Below are 15,788 nucleotides of genomic sequence, written 5' to 3'. Positions count from 1 at the left end.
ACATTGATAGGTTGAAGTCAAGTTAATTCATCTCAGATAGTAGTTGCGGAACATATGAATTATGATAGCAGAGGAGGAAGTTCAACAACATTATATCTCATTTATCCACTAAACAGCAAAAGAATTTTTATTGAAACCAAAAATTTATGAGTGCGTATCTACTATCGTACCGTCTAATTAATTCATCAAAAGAACATATGCAAATAACATGATGTTATGTTAAGAAAGAAAGAAAAAACTTACAATCATAGACGAAATGAGTGTATATATAAAGGGTGGCTTGGTTCACTAGTTTCAACAAAAGTTGTTTTCTCTAATCAATAACAAAAGAATAATAGTAAACCATGTTGATGGCAATGTGCAGTCAAGTAGGAGTACCACATTGTTGGACTCCAACACAGTGCAACCTAAATGCTCCATCCAAAACAATCCTAAAAGCCAAAACCACACACTCAATGCCCCCTGAGAAGAAAGAAATCTTCAAGTCATTAGAGAGTTGGGTATCAGAACATGTATTGCCACTGGCCAAACCTGTTGAAGAATGCTGGCAGCCACATGATTTCTTGCCAAACTCAGCATTACCGTCAGACGAGTTTATCGATCAGGTGAACGACTTAAGGGCTCGAACGGCTGGACTTCCAGATGAATATCTTGCAGTTTTGGTGGGTAACATGATCACTGAGGAAGCATTGCCTACATATCAATCATATTTAAACAACTTGGATGGTGGGGTTGCAGATGAGACTGGTGCAAGCAACAATCCATGGGCTATATGGTCGCGCTCTTGGACTGCTGAAGAGAATAGACATGGAGATTTGCTCAAAACATATCTCTATCTATCTGGTCGGGTTGATATGCAAATGGTTGAGAAGACTATCCAATACTTGATTGGAGCTGGCATGGTATGCATTTGATTTTTACTTACACACTAGCAAAATCATTTGTTTTTTTATATATGTGTTCAATCATATCTTATCATACTAAATTGATTGTTTGTGGTGTAGGATATAGGAACCGAAAACAACCCATATATGGGTTTTGTTTATACATCTTTTCAAGAGCGAGCCACTTTTGTGTCGGACGGTTGTCTGGCTCGCCTGGCTAAGAAAAGAGGCGATTCAGTGCTTTCATGCATATGTGGCACGATTGCGGCGGATGAGAAGCGCCACGAGATTGCATACGAGAGGATTGTGGAAAAACTTTTAGAAGTGGACCCCACAGAGACAATGATAGCCATATCAAAAATATTGAGTGGTCATATAACGATGCCCGGACACTTGATGCATGATGGACAAGACCCACACCTCTTTAGTCATTTCTCAGCTGTGGCACAACGCATTGGTGTCTACACGGTTAGTGACTACATTGATAATATGGAGTTCTTGATTAGAAAATGGAGATTGGAGAAGGTAGAGGGTTTAGCAAGTGAGGGAAAACATGCGCAAGAGGTCGTGTGTGGACATGTATCCAGAATTAGGAGACTACAAGAGCGTGCTGATGAGCGAGTGCAAAAGATGAGACCCAAATTTAGTTGGATCTTCAATAAAGAACGTCCTTATAAAAGTAGACAAATATTTTTTTAATTAAGTAGGGCTAAAACGTAATGACTATGTAATCTTTAAACTCTTTTTGATTATCCTATATTTATAATTTATATAAAAAAGGAATATACCTTTTTGTGCGGACTCTTCTTCTTTTCCAATTTTACTCTTATTTAATTATAAATTATTTTAAAAAAGAGAATATAACTGTTATAATACAACACGCAAAAATAACCATAAAAAACCATATTATAATTAAGATTAATTTATTAATTCAAATCTCATTAAACTTCTTTTATGTTGTTTCTCATTTTATTTGTGGTAGTTTTTCTTTAGTGTTACAGTTACTGTTTGAGAGATGATAACTGAAAGAAAAACACCTCCGAAATATTTTAGGAAATTTCTCCACCCACCTCCTAACCTTCTTGCCCATCCCTGGTGAATTTACCACAATACTCCTTGTTTCGGAAGTTCATTTCCGAAACTGTACTTTTTTTCTTAAAAAAGGTGTTTTCGGAAATGTATCTCCGAAAACGTGTTTTTTTTAATATAAAATATTGATTTCGGAGATGCATCTCCGAAATAAAGTTACTTTTTCAGAAAATGTGGTGTTTCGGAAGTTCATCTCCGAACGCACCCCCTTGGGGGAATTCGGAAATGAACTTCCGAAAATATGTCTGGACAGAAGAAAATGAAAAACAACAAAAATTCGCTTTATTTAATCGGGTGAAGATTACAACGATAATATTACATATAATTAAAGTTACATGTTGTTGATCACAGGTAGGTGGGGATGAGTCAACATTTTGATAACGTCGTCCGCCGATCTTTGAAGTTTCACGTCCAACTCGATCGGGCCTTTCGAAGAAAATCGGTCGAACGTTGTCCACAAAACCGCCAAATCTTCGTCGTTCTTGATCTCAAAAGGTGTGAACTTAATGCCTCCCTCGTCGTTAAGCGATGGCGAGAGGTACTCGAGCTTGACAACCTTTCGATTCTCGGGAAATTGCAAAAGCGTGTTGAGCGACGGTATCAACTCCGCAAAAGGCGTGTCGCGCGAGAAGCGAAATTGGAACGGCATCGGGTAGCCGGTTTCAAAGTAGACGAATGCTAGGTGGGGGTAGGTTTGTGTCATTTGTGTTTTGTGGTGTGAAGAGGATGAAGAAGAGTGTGTAGTATTTATAGACTTATTGGAGCATTGATGGCCCAACAAACCTTATCCTGCCTCAGGGGACATTTCAGAAATGAACTTCCGAAAATAGGCTCCAGACATGTATATTTCGGAAGTTCATTTCCGAATTATGCAGAAACAGAGGTGAATTTTGCATTTTGTGCATTGCATTCTGTTTTGTGTAAACAATACCAAAAGCATACAAAATAGGCATAAAATAGGCAATGACAACATAAAACATACTTATATTATATATGTATTGAATCGGTCCGATTTTACATGATAAACAACAATACATACAAAAAATGATCGTTACAAACAAAAACGATTCGGAACGAACTAAAATTCACCGAACCAATCGGTGGATCCTAAGTCCAAAATAGGCACGTTCTTCGACCGCTCTCTATTTTGCTCGCGCTCTTTGCTCATCATTTCTTCAAACTCCGCCATCCTCGAAACGAACGGATCCGGCCAAGTCTCCGCCTCATTTGAACGATGTGCCGTCCATTGACAAGAAGTAGCCGGTATAGGACAACCCGGTTTCAAAAACACTTGAACGAAGTGTCGCGATCGTAGATACCCGATGCATATGATGCGGCCCGACGCGTCCAACGGCGGTCGATTATGAAGTGGAAAGAAAGTCTCACTTAGTCCAAACCTCGTCAAATCGATACACACCATATCATACGCACTTGTTATTAGATGACCCATATCGGGGAATGACATCCACTTCGAAACCGGAGCGATACCGGTAAGTGATGGAACAAGTGCATCATGAATTTTTGCAAACTTTTCTTGATTTTCATATAGTCGGCCGTAGATGTCCCGATACGAAGTCAACTCCGCAATGAGTTCCCGTCGGACTAAAGTGTGATTATTTTCCCCTTTACCGAGCAAACCCGCAATGGCCCGATATCCACAATTGCCGTCGCCTCCAACATCAACGATGTTATCGATATATTTGTGCATAAAAAGTGGCATCTCATCAATGTAGACAATTGGTGATTTTTTGATCGGCGGTGTACGAGGTGGCTTCGAAATACGGGCTCCTTTGTTACCACTACACTTAGACTTCGGTGTCTCATGAATTTCCGGGAACGATGCATCAACATGTTCAAAGTAGGAAGGAAATCGTTTTGTTGACGTGTCATCTTGTGTAATTTTGGACTTTTTCGGTGCACCTTTCGTTTTAACCGGTTGAGATGGCGGTTTCAAATCGGTGGTCTCCGGAAATGCGATCTTTCGCAATTGTTCTTTTATGTGCATTTTTGTTGTGTCGTCCGCTTTAGCAAACTTCTCCATTATCACTTCCAACTCGTCGGAGATGGTGATTTTGGAGTCATTTTTTTTCGGCGGGTCAAAATCATCAAAACGAAGCTTCTTCCAATGGTCGGCTACCTCATCCATGCGTATTGGTGAATTCAACTTCTTCTTTTTTGCAAGTATACAAGCACATGGAAGGCCGTATGTCTTTCTAATGGTGCACCCACATAATGAACTATCGGGCCCCGTGGTCTCCGACTGCTTAGCTTCATGAAACAAAAAATTCAAACCCGTTCGAGATATGTTGTAAATCAATTGGGAGAATAGAATTTGGCCCTTATACCGGTGTTCCATAACCGTCTTGCTCCGACCGAACGATGTTTGAATTTCATTGTGTTGATTTTCAAGCATTTGGTTCACGGTGTCCCATCCCCGACACAAATCTCCCTTGCTATCACCCAACCACCTCTTGAAGATCGCATGTGCGGATTCAACACGGTTAGTTGTGGTGCAACCAAGATGTCTAACTCGATTTGTCCAAGCGCACACGACTTTTTCTCTAACTTTGTCAAGAATGGTGGATTCGACGTAATGACAAAATGTCCTAATGGAACCATACAAAGACCTAAAGTGTACCAATTTCTCGGTATACACCTCTTCGGAGGTGCATCCAAAATTTCCTTCCATGCCGACATTATCCTTTCAACCACAACACCGGCTTTGACAACTTTACCGTTTTCATCCGGCCTATCTTTTGTCCCAACCGCGGGTTTCAACTTGCTTCTCACGTTGCAAGTTATGTGATACCGGCAAAGTAACGCGGTCGATGTCGGGAAGACGGTATCGACCGCATTCATCAAAGCATTGTCTCGATCGGTGACAATGACGTTTGGCATAACCTCTTGATCAACTAACAAAGACTTGCAAATTCCCAAGGCCCACGTAAAGTTTTCTTCTTTTTCACACTCCAAAAAAGCAAACCCCACCGAATAAGTGTTGTCCGTCGAGGTCACACCGACGATCTCTAGAAGAGGAAACCTATACTTGTTTGTCTTGTACGTCGAATCCATGACTAGAACGGTTGGAAATGTGTTGAACAATTTGATATTTTCGGGATGAGTCCAAAAAATATCACGCACGGTAACTTTGTCCTCGGAGGTTCGGAAGCTTGAAACATAATTGTTATCGCCTAGAAGTTTCAAAAGTTGTTGCATTTCCGACCGAGGGCCCATATTCAAAACCTTGAGATTGTGCCGTTCATTGTAAACTTGCTTGATATTTGAAACGCTATCCAGTTTCTTACGCTTCAAATCGGCAAGTATGTTGCGAGGCGCCACTTTGACTATCGTTAGGTCCGATATCACATTTCTCTCTTCGCGGGACAAACGACACGCCATTGGATGCCCGTGTAACTTGACATCCAAGGCATGATTATGCATTCCACAAATTACGGTTAACCGCCACAAATCATCAACCCTCTGAGTGGAACGCAACTTAAACGGACACCCGCACTTTCTCGATCCCGTGTCCTCGTGTTTTAGCACCCGGTTTGATTGTACATATCTACCACCCCGTTCGCAATTCAAAACAACGAAAGCTTTCCGCCTACTATTTCCGTTGTCCGACCTTAAAATAACAATTCCAAATCCATGTTTGTTAGCTTCCTTCCGAACCCAATCAATCAATTGTTCTTGACTACCGAAACTCCGATCATTTGTAAAATGTTGCCGAACATCGACCGTATTGATCATGGGAGTAGCGTCAATAACCGGATCGTTATTAACGTTGACAATTTCCGGATTTAATACTCCATCGTCTTGCACAATGTTGTCCGGATGCACCATACTTAACAAATGCAAAAATTAGCAAAATTGGCCAAAACTGTTTTTTTTAACTGCCAGGGCATATTTCGGAAGTTCATTTCCGAAATTTATTAGGTGATATATTTCGGAAATGAACTTCCGAACCATATCAGTTTTCAGCATAAATTTGTTGAATCAATGTAGTGAAATAGGGGATGAAATGAGAGATGTTTACCTGAAATTGTAGCTTTCTATGCTCCCTTTAACGTGATCAACGGTTTGAAACTTGATTTTAGGGCGAAAAATTGATGGAGATTGATTGGGTTTTAGAGAGGGTTTTGAGAAGTTTTGGAGAAAAATGATGAAATAGTGAAGGAGGGAAATTTGTATATGCAGAAATATTTTCGGAAATGAACTTCCGAAAATATTCACGGTTTTGAATTTTTTATGACTTCGGAAATGCATCTCCGAAAACACCAAAAAAGTGGTGTTTTCGGAGATGCATTTCCGAAGTCAAAAAAAAAATAAAAAAAATAACTTCGGAAGTTCATTTCCGAAGCAGGGGCAATTTTGGGTTTTCGCTGGGGGTGACCCCCCATAGGGAGGTGGGTAAAGAAATTTTCATATTTTATTTTCACTATAGCCTTCATAAGGACGACCATGAATACAAGTTCCACTGACTATTGTTCTGTAATTCAAATTCAACACAATTTTAGATTTGTATTTCAATTTAGTTTGAGTTGCATTTAAGCTTAATAGTGTAAATATTGAACTTTAAATTTAAGTTTAGATGAGAATTCATGTTGAGAGAGTGTAATAGAATTATAATTGCTTATGTTTAAGAAGTTAGTTAGAAAGTTAGTTACTCAATGTTCTCTCTTCTCTCTTCTCTCTCTTCTTTCATCTTCATTTTCATCTTCAACCTTGTGCACCAAAAATGGGTATCTAGAGCTCTGGTTCGATTCACAAGGAAATACGAGTGTACGTGAGGCATGTGTGATTGATTTTGTTTCTTAAATTTGCATTGAATTTACGATCAAAATTGAAACAAAATCACATTTCTTGATTATGCGGGATTGAGAATCACAAGTGTTGGTGAGATCTGAGTGAGTTTGCACATGAACTAAGATAAACGGCGAAACGGTAGCTTGAACACAAAGCTTCTAGTATTCGATAGAAAGAGCTGGAATCAGTGGATGATTCAGACGCGTGTGTTGTTTGACGCTCAAGATGTTCTTGATCTCATTAATGATGGTTACACGCCGGTTACAGCGGATGCTATGGTAGCGCAAAGAAACACACAAAGATAGTTGAGGAAGAAGGATCAAAAGGAATTTTTCTATATCCTTTAGTGTTTAGATAATAATGTATTTGAGAAGATCGTTGATTCAACAACGGTGAAGGTTGCGTGGGACGCACTCGTACGAAGCTACGACGGTAATGCATCAGTGAAGAAGGTGAAGCTTTAGAGTCTATGTAAGCAGTATGAGAATCTCAACATGAAGAACAATGAGAAGGTTCCAGATTACATATCCAGAGTGATTGTGATCACTAATGAGATGAGGGCTTATGGAGAAACGCTTTTTGAATAAGTTATTGTTGAGAAGGTACTCATATCCTTTACACCTCATTTTGATTACATATTTATAGGAATTGAATATTCTAAGAATCTGAGCACCATAAGAATTGAAGAGCCGCGTAGTAGTTTAGAGGCACAAGAGTTGTGGTTGACTGAGAGAAACTCTGAAAGAGAAGTAGAGTAGGCTCTGAAAGCGTCTTCAGGTAAGAAAAATCTGAAGTTGTCTTGGTCAGAAGCTAAAAAGAGACATGGTGGTTCTCAGAAATCAGAAGCCTTCAACTCTGGTGAGAAGTAACATTAGAAAGGAAAGGAAAAGTGTGACAAGAGAAAAGTCAAGTGTTACAAGTGTAATATGTTTGGTCATTTTGCTAAGGATTGTTGGTCAAACAAGGAAAGGAAGTCAGAACACTGTTGTAGAAAACACATACAATAACGATTGTGAAACAAATATAATGACGGCAACACGTCCATTGTTAGGTATCGCGTGACTGTATGTATGATAGTTACCACAACGGGCATGTGGCCATTGTTATAAATTAGATAGCGCTACTTATAACTACAATTTATGGAAGCAACTATTGTGAAATAATTGAAAGGTCGTGGGTTCGAATCCTACAATACGCCTTTTTTGTTTTTATTATTCTGGATAGCATCCTACTTATAAAAATGGTTGAATTAACAAGCGTTGTGATATTATTTGTGCTTTTTTTTAAAGATATTTTTCAATTTACAAAATTCCCAATTTCGTAACCTGAATAATTCTGATATGTATCATACTAGAAGTAACAATACACCCATTTATGAATTGAATTATACCAAAAATTGTATTACATTAATGACACAATTCCAATAGGAACCAAACCTTGTATATTACATAAAAACCAAAATTGAGATGAAACAACCTACAATGTACACATCATTACATCAAATTATACTATCTTGTTGTCTTGGTCTCTAGTCTCTTGGTGTGTTCACTTTAAACACCTACAATTTCAAACAATAATAGTTGTTAGAAATTAGATAAAATCATTGGAAATTATAACAAAGCATAAATCATGAATGAAGAATATAAAATACTTGCTTATTAATTTTCCCATATTCCTTCTTGATGATCGCTACGAATAGCATGCACATCATCTCTATTAACTTCTTCATATGAATTAGGCACTTGTGTTGCCTAAGAAGGAGTGACACTAATATCAAAACTTTCATCATCACTATGAGGAATGTGTTTTCCTTTTATAACAATTGACCATCTCCCCAATAAGTCTGCATGGTCTCTCACATAAAAAAAATATTGTTTCGCTTAAGTAGCCATGATAAATGGTTTAGTCTTATAAGTTATCTTTCCAAGGTCAAACCGTTTGAATCCCAACTCATCGATTTGTACACCATTGTTATTGGAGACCCACTTTCATTTAAATAAAGGCACTTTGAAAGTAACATAATCAATCTCAAACATCTCTTCAATGACGCCTTAAAATGCGGTGTTTGCCAAAATAGGATTCTTATCTTTCAAAATAGAGAATACATGGATTCGGCCTAAATCATAACCCGTCTTTGACTAGATGAACAAGTAAGTGAAGCATAATGTCAAAAAATGATGGAGGAAAATACATCTCCAATTGGCACAATATTATTGTAGCCACTTCTTATAATTCATCTAATTTTTTGAAATTAAAAACTTTATTACATATAGCATGGAAGAATAAGAACACTCTGATTATAGTTACTCTTACATTTTTTAGAAGGATGCCTCGGATAGCCATGGTAGAAGTTGTTGTATCAAGACATGACAATCATGAAATTTTAAGCCAATTAACTCGATATCTTTCATTGATACTAGTTTCTTGATGTTCGAAGAATAACCTTATGAAACTTTGATACCTTGCAAATACTCGCAAAAACTTTTCTTTTCCTTTTTAGATAGAGTGTGACACGCCGGAGGCAAATAAGATATTTTTCCTCTATCTTCTGGAGCCAACTGTTTTCTAATACCCATCGCCCTTATGTCAAAATGAGAACTATTACTATCTTTAGTCTTGCCTGAAATGTATAGAAGTGTTCCTATCAAACTATCACACACATTTTTATCCACATGCATCACATCAAGACAATGACTTACATCAATACTAGACCAATATGGAAGCTCAAAGAAAATTAATCTTTTCCCAAATATTTCTCTCAACACGTGTGTCTTTATTCTTTCCAAAGACAACTTTAAGGTGTTCTCGTCGTTGATAAACTTCATCGTCAGTTGAAGATTTAGGAGCACGTCCATACTCCCGCTCTCTATTAAAATCCTTCCGCAATCTACGATAAGGATGATTGGGTTTTAGAAATTTCTGATGCCTAAGGTAAACAGTTTTTTTTCCTAACTCAAGTTAGTGAAAACAAGTATCAAATTTACATATAGGAGATGCTTTATGTCCTTTGACACTGTATTCACCCAAATTTACATATGTATGAAAGTCGTTGGTTGTGCAAAATAACATTGCACGCATCTTAAACTTTTCACCATTATATGCATCACCAACGTCAACACCTTTATCCCACAAAAGTTTTAAAATTTTAATTAATGGACTTAGGTAAACATCTATGTCATTTCTAGATTGTCTTGGTCCAGAAATCATCATACTTAATATCATATACTTACGCTTCATGCTAACCAAGGAGATAGGTTGTAAATCGTGAGAACAAGATGCCATGAGGAATGTATAGTACTCATATTACCAAAGGGGTTTATTCCATCTGTGGCAAGCCCAAGCCTAAGGTTTCTTGGCTTAAGGCCAAAATTCGAAAACAATGAATCAATTTTCTTCCATTGTGTGAGATATTGGAACGAACTCTAGTATGGTCGAAGTATAGCTTCCTGGTTCGACAGGATTAAGCATAAAGTCGAAGGTTGTTCACATGATTGAGTCGAAGATGCTAGGTTTGTTAGCATGTTAAATTAGGTTTTAGTGTTTAAATCCTAATTTGTTAAGTTAGCTTGTTTATTAAGTTGGCTTGTGTAATGGGCCTTGTGGAAAAAGCCCATTAGTTAGTATGTTAGGTTTTATCATAAATATCATACTAGTCTCTCATAATTGCATACAGCAAGTCCTAATTTAGGGTGAGAGAGGTTATTTGTTATTCTTGTAATCTTGTTTTCTAAGAGAAAGTAAAAGAATAGCACTTATAACCAATTCTTGTGTTCTTCTTCTTCCTTGTCCTTTATTCTTCCATTGTTTTATACTTTGTTTCTTGGCATTGAATTCACAACAAATTGGTCCGGTGAGCGTGGAGAATACGCCTTCAACAAAGTTTAAGATTGAAAAGTTCACCGGAGTGAATGATTTCGGTCTGTGGCGCATGAAGATGAAAGCCCTACTGGTTCAGCGGGGTTGCTTGGAAGCATTGAAGGGAGAGGCATCCGCGAATGCTGAATTAACGGCAGCGGAGAAGACGACTATGATTGATAAAGCACACAGCGCAATTTTGTTGAGCCTTGGTGATAAGGTTCTCCTGCAGGTATCAAAGGAGACGAAGACATCAGGGTTATGGGTGAAACTTGAAAGTTTGTATATGACCAAATCGCTGGTAAATCGACTCTACCTGAAGCAAGATTTGTATTCATTCAAGATGATTGAAGACAAAGTGTTGGCTGAGCAGTTGGATATGTTCAACAAGCTGATTCTTGATCTTGAAAATATTGATGTGAAGATCGATTATGAAGATCAAGCGTTGTTACTATTGTGCGCTTTTCCTCGATCACATGCTCACTTCAAAGAAACTCTCATGTATGGAAGGGAGTCCCTGACCTTTGAAGAAGTTCAATCAGCCTTGTATTCTAAGCACTTGAACAAACGAAAGGAACATAAACATTCGACTCTTGGTGAAGGTTTGGCCGTTAAGGGAAAATTCTTGCGAAAGGATGGTAAGTTCGACAAGAAAAAGGGCAAAAGCCAGTCGAAGTCTTACAGTGGCGAAGTATCTAGCATTCGATGCTACCATTGTAAGAAGGAGGGACACACAAGAAAGGAATGCCTTGAACGAATGAAATATCATGGAGGTAAGGATAATGGCAATGCAACCATTGTTCAAGATGATTTCGAATCATTTGATGTCCTTGTGGTTTCGAGCAGCGACTCTAGGAAGGAGTGGATTATGGATTCAGGTTGCACTTGGCACATGACTCCAAACAAAGACTTGTTCGAGGAATTATGTGATTAAGATGGTGGATCAGTATTGCTGGGAAACAACAAAGCTTGCAAGATTGCAGGTGTTGGATCTGTGAGATTCAAGATCCATGATGAGTCAATAAGGTTATTGATTGAAGTCAGGTATGTTCCTGATTTGAAGAGAAATATGCTTTCTCTTTGTGAATTCGACAAGAAAGGATATGTTTTCCAAGGAGAGAAAAGTATCCTAAGAGTCATGAAGGGGTCGAAGGAAGTCTTGAGAGGCGTGAATAAATAAGGCTTGTATACCCTTGAGGCTGAAGTTGTAAGTGGTTCGACAAATGTTTCTTCCATGAAACCTTTGTCAAAGACAGAAATCTGGTACATGAGATTGGGCCATGTCAATGAAAGGGGTCTGGTCGAATCAAGGAAACAAAATCTGCTTGGTGGAGACAAAGTCAAAAAGCTGAAGTTTTGTGAACCCTGTGTACTTGGAAAATCTTGCAGAGTGAAGTTCAACAAAGGCAAACAAAGAACACATGGATCCCTTGATTACATCCATGCTGATCTTTGGGGGCCTGCAAGGTGTCCATCACATTCAGGAGCAAGGTATTTTCTATCCATAGTTGATGATTATTCCAGGAAGTTATGGGTATTCATCCAGAACACTAAGGATGAAACTTTTAAGAATTTCAAAAGTTGGAAGACTCTGGTCGAAAATCAAACTGGCAGAAAGGTCAAGAGGTTGAGAACCGACAATGGCCTTGAAATTTGCAATGAGGCGTTCGAAATTTTTTGTGCTGCCTCTGGTATTGCAAGGCACATAACTACTGCACGTATTCCACAGCAAAATGATTTGGCTGAAAGGTTTAATCGAACTATTTTGGAGAGAGTCAGATGCATGTTGACTAGTTCTGGATTAAAGAAGGTGTTCTAGGTTGAGCCTGTTTTGACAGCAACATATCTGATAAACAGATGTCCTTCGACAGCGTTATATATGAAGACACCTGAAGAAGTCTGGTCGGGACATCCACCAGATCTCGACAAACTGAGAGTATTTAGCTGCGTAGCCTATGCTCATATTAGGCAAGACAAGGTCGAACCTATTGCTCTTAAATGCATGTTCATGGGATACCCTGAAGGAGTCAAAGCTTATAGGCTATGGTGCTTAGAGCCAGGTCACAGGAGGTGTATCACCAGTCGATATGTAATTTTCATTGAAGCTGAGATGGCTTTCAAGAAAACTGATGATGATGGTCGAAGTGCAGAAGAGTTGGAACAGGTAGAGATTCCTGTTGAGGTGGAGCAAGTTGATGCTGAATTGCATATTCCAGATGAAGTCAAAGAAGAGGCAGAAGATGCTGAGGAAGTTGAGGAAACTGTTGATGACTACTTATTATCGAGAGATAGGTCGAGAAGAGTCATCAAGCCACCTCAGAGACTTGGGTATGCAGATCTTATAGCTTATGCATTAATCTCTGCCAGTGAGGTTCTTGATGATGAACCTAGAGATTATAAGGAAGTTATGAGGAGTTGAAATAAGACTGAATGGATGAAGGCCATGAATGATGAGATGGAATCTCTTCATGATAATCACACATGGGAACTGATCAAGAAACCTGCTGGAGCAAGGTTAGTCAGCCGTAAATGGATTTTCAAAGTTAAGGAAGGAATTGCAGGAGTGACATCGAAAAGATACAAGGCGAGGTTGGTCGCAAGGGGTTTTACTCAGAAAAAAGGTGTCGACTTCAATGATGTGTTTTCTCTTGTTGTGAAGCATATGTCCATTCGAATGTTGCTTGCCATGGTGGCACAGTTCGACCTAGAACTGGAACAGATGGATGTGAAGACTGCGTTCTTGTATGGTGATCTATATGAAACGGTCCTGATGAGGCAACCTGAAGGGTATGTCGAAAAAGGAAAGGAAGATTATATGTGCAAGCTAAAGAGATCTTTATATGGGCTGAAACAATCTCCTCGACAATGGAATAGGAGATTCGACAAGTTCATGTCACACATAAGTTTCATTAGAAGTCAGTTCGACCACTGTGTTTACTTCAGATTTTGACCTGGTAATTCATTTGTTATTTTGTTGCTTTATGTGGATGAGATTCTCATAGTAAGCAACAATGTCGAAGATGTAAAGAGGGTGAACTCAATAAGGAGTTCGATATAAAGGATCTGGGAGCTTCTTCCAGGATTCATGGAATTGACATTCGTAGAGATAGAAAGAAGTCGAAGTTATGCTTATCTCAAGAGGCATATCTACGAAATATTCTCAAAAGGTTTGGTATGTCAAATTCCAAGCCAGTTGTGACTCCGGCAAACCCTCAATTCAAGCTGAGTATGAACAGCATCCCATATGCTAATATAGTTGGTTCTTTGATGTATGTTATGGTCTGTTCTAGACCCGGCATAACATATGCAGTAAGTCTTGTAAGCTGGTACATGAAAATCTTGGAAAGGCTCACTGGAAAGCATTGAAGTGGATTTTAAGGTACATAAATGGGTCTCTGAACATGGTCCTAATTTATGGTGGAGCCTTGGGTGAAGATAGTAAAGCAGTAATCGAAGGATATGTCGACTCTGATTATGCAGGTTGTATGGATTCCAGAAAATCTATTTCTGGATATGTTTTCACTATGTTTGGCACATCAATTAGTTGGAAAGCAACACTTCAGAAGGTTGTTGCTCTATCAACTAATGAAGCGGAGTATATTGCCCTAACTGAAGCTGTGAAAGAAGCATTGTGGCTTAAAGGTTTTGCGAAGGAGTTGAAACTTCAAGGTCGAGGTATCACTGTTAAATGTGATAATCAAAGTGAAATACACCTGTCGAAGAACTCAGCCTATCATGAGCGAACTAAGCACATTGATGTGAGGCTGCATTTCGTCAGATGAGTAATCGAGCGTGGAGAAGTCCAAGTGCTGAAGGTTTCGACTGAGGACAAAGTTGCTGATATGATCACAAAGACATTGCCAAGTTGCAAGTTTTTCCACTGTATGCAGTTGATAAAGTTGCATGAAGAAAGATAGTTTGTTCCCTTGATGTTGTAGAGTTAGGTACAAGGTGGAAATTTGTGAGATATTGGATCAAACTCTAGTATGGTCGAAGGGTAGCTTCCTGGTTCGACATGATTAAGCATGTAGTAGAAGGTTGTTCACATGCTTGTGTCGAAGATGCTAGGGTTGTTAGCATGTTAAATTAGGTTTTAGTGTTTAAACCCTAATTTATTAAGTTAGCTTGTTTATTAAGTTGGCTTGTGTAATGGGCCTTGTGGAAAAATCCCATTAGTTAGTATGTTAGGTTTTATTATAAATAGCATACTAGTCTCTCATCATTGCATACAACAAATCCTAATTTAGGGTGAGAGAGGTTATTTGTTATTCTTGTAAACTTTTAATCTTGTTTTCTAAGAGAAAGTAAAAGAATAGCAGTTATAACCAATTCTTGTGTTCTTCTTACTTGGCCTTTATTTTTCCCTTGTTTTATACTTTGTTTGTTGGTATTGAATTCACAACACATTGCAAAGAATTGGCGAATGTTTCTATCATATTTTCTTTCGTCTGCATGCCATCTTATTGTTAGGAGTGAATTAATGGTAAATTCATGTGTTAATATAAGTAATTTCTGGTCTAAACTAATGCAAATTGTGATAGATCCATAGGTTTTTAATGAGAATTGAACTGAAAAGGTTTAGTTCATGTGTAAAGCAAATCGAATCACTTGTGGGTACTATTGATGCAGGTTTAGAGCTGAAATGGAACTTTAGGAAAACATGAAGAGGAAAGAAAGCTGGAAGTCTCAAAGGCAAAACAAAAAGATGAAGTTTGACAAGGGCGCGCCGCGGGAGCTCTAGCCGGTGCCGCGCCAAAGTCTTTGTTTTTGATCGCGCCGCGCACATTTGTTGCCGCGCCGTGGCCGCGGCGTTAAAAGCCCAAAACTTATAAATAAAAGCCCTAGCTTCCAAGTAAAAGAGAGATCTTTTGTGAGCGAAATTAGGAGAACATTCTGAGTTTGCAGTCAAGAACAACAATTGAAGGCCAAATCTTTACCAATCGAAGATATTCCATTGATGAAGATGAATCCATCTATTAATTCTTGTGTGTGCTTCATGTCTATGGAGAGCTAAATTCCTCTTGTTGAGTTTAAGGTAGTAGTTAACCTATGAATATACAATGCCATTAATTATTTCCTATGAACAATTGTTTGAGTTTATTATCAATAAGAAACCTTGTTTTTACTTTACACCATTGTTGAATCTTTGAT

General features: G+C 38.5%; 1 protein-coding gene across 1 annotated transcript; it reads left to right on the top strand.

The window, feature by feature from the left end:
- Positions 1–256: 256 nt before the first annotated feature.
- LOC131655989 (stearoyl-[acyl-carrier-protein] 9-desaturase 6, chloroplastic-like) lies at positions 257–1,704 on the top strand. The gene is made up of 2 exons (XM_058925779.1): positions 257–902; positions 1,005–1,704. Exons 1-2 carry the CDS (start codon positions 345–347, stop codon positions 1,581–1,583), a joined length of 1,137 nt encoding a protein of 378 aa, XP_058781762.1. The 5' UTR covers positions 257–344; the 3' UTR covers positions 1,584–1,704.
- The last annotated feature ends 14,084 nt before the right edge of the window (positions 1,705–15,788 follow it).

Source organism: Vicia villosa, linkage group LG3 (genome assembly GCF_029867415.1).
Source record: "Vicia villosa cultivar HV-30 ecotype Madison, WI linkage group LG3, Vvil1.0, whole genome shotgun sequence".
Classification (NCBI taxonomy): domain Eukaryota; kingdom Viridiplantae; phylum Streptophyta; class Magnoliopsida; order Fabales; family Fabaceae; genus Vicia; species Vicia villosa.
Note: the sequence above shows the minus strand (reverse complement) of the source record. Positions and strands in the feature narration are given on the sequence as shown.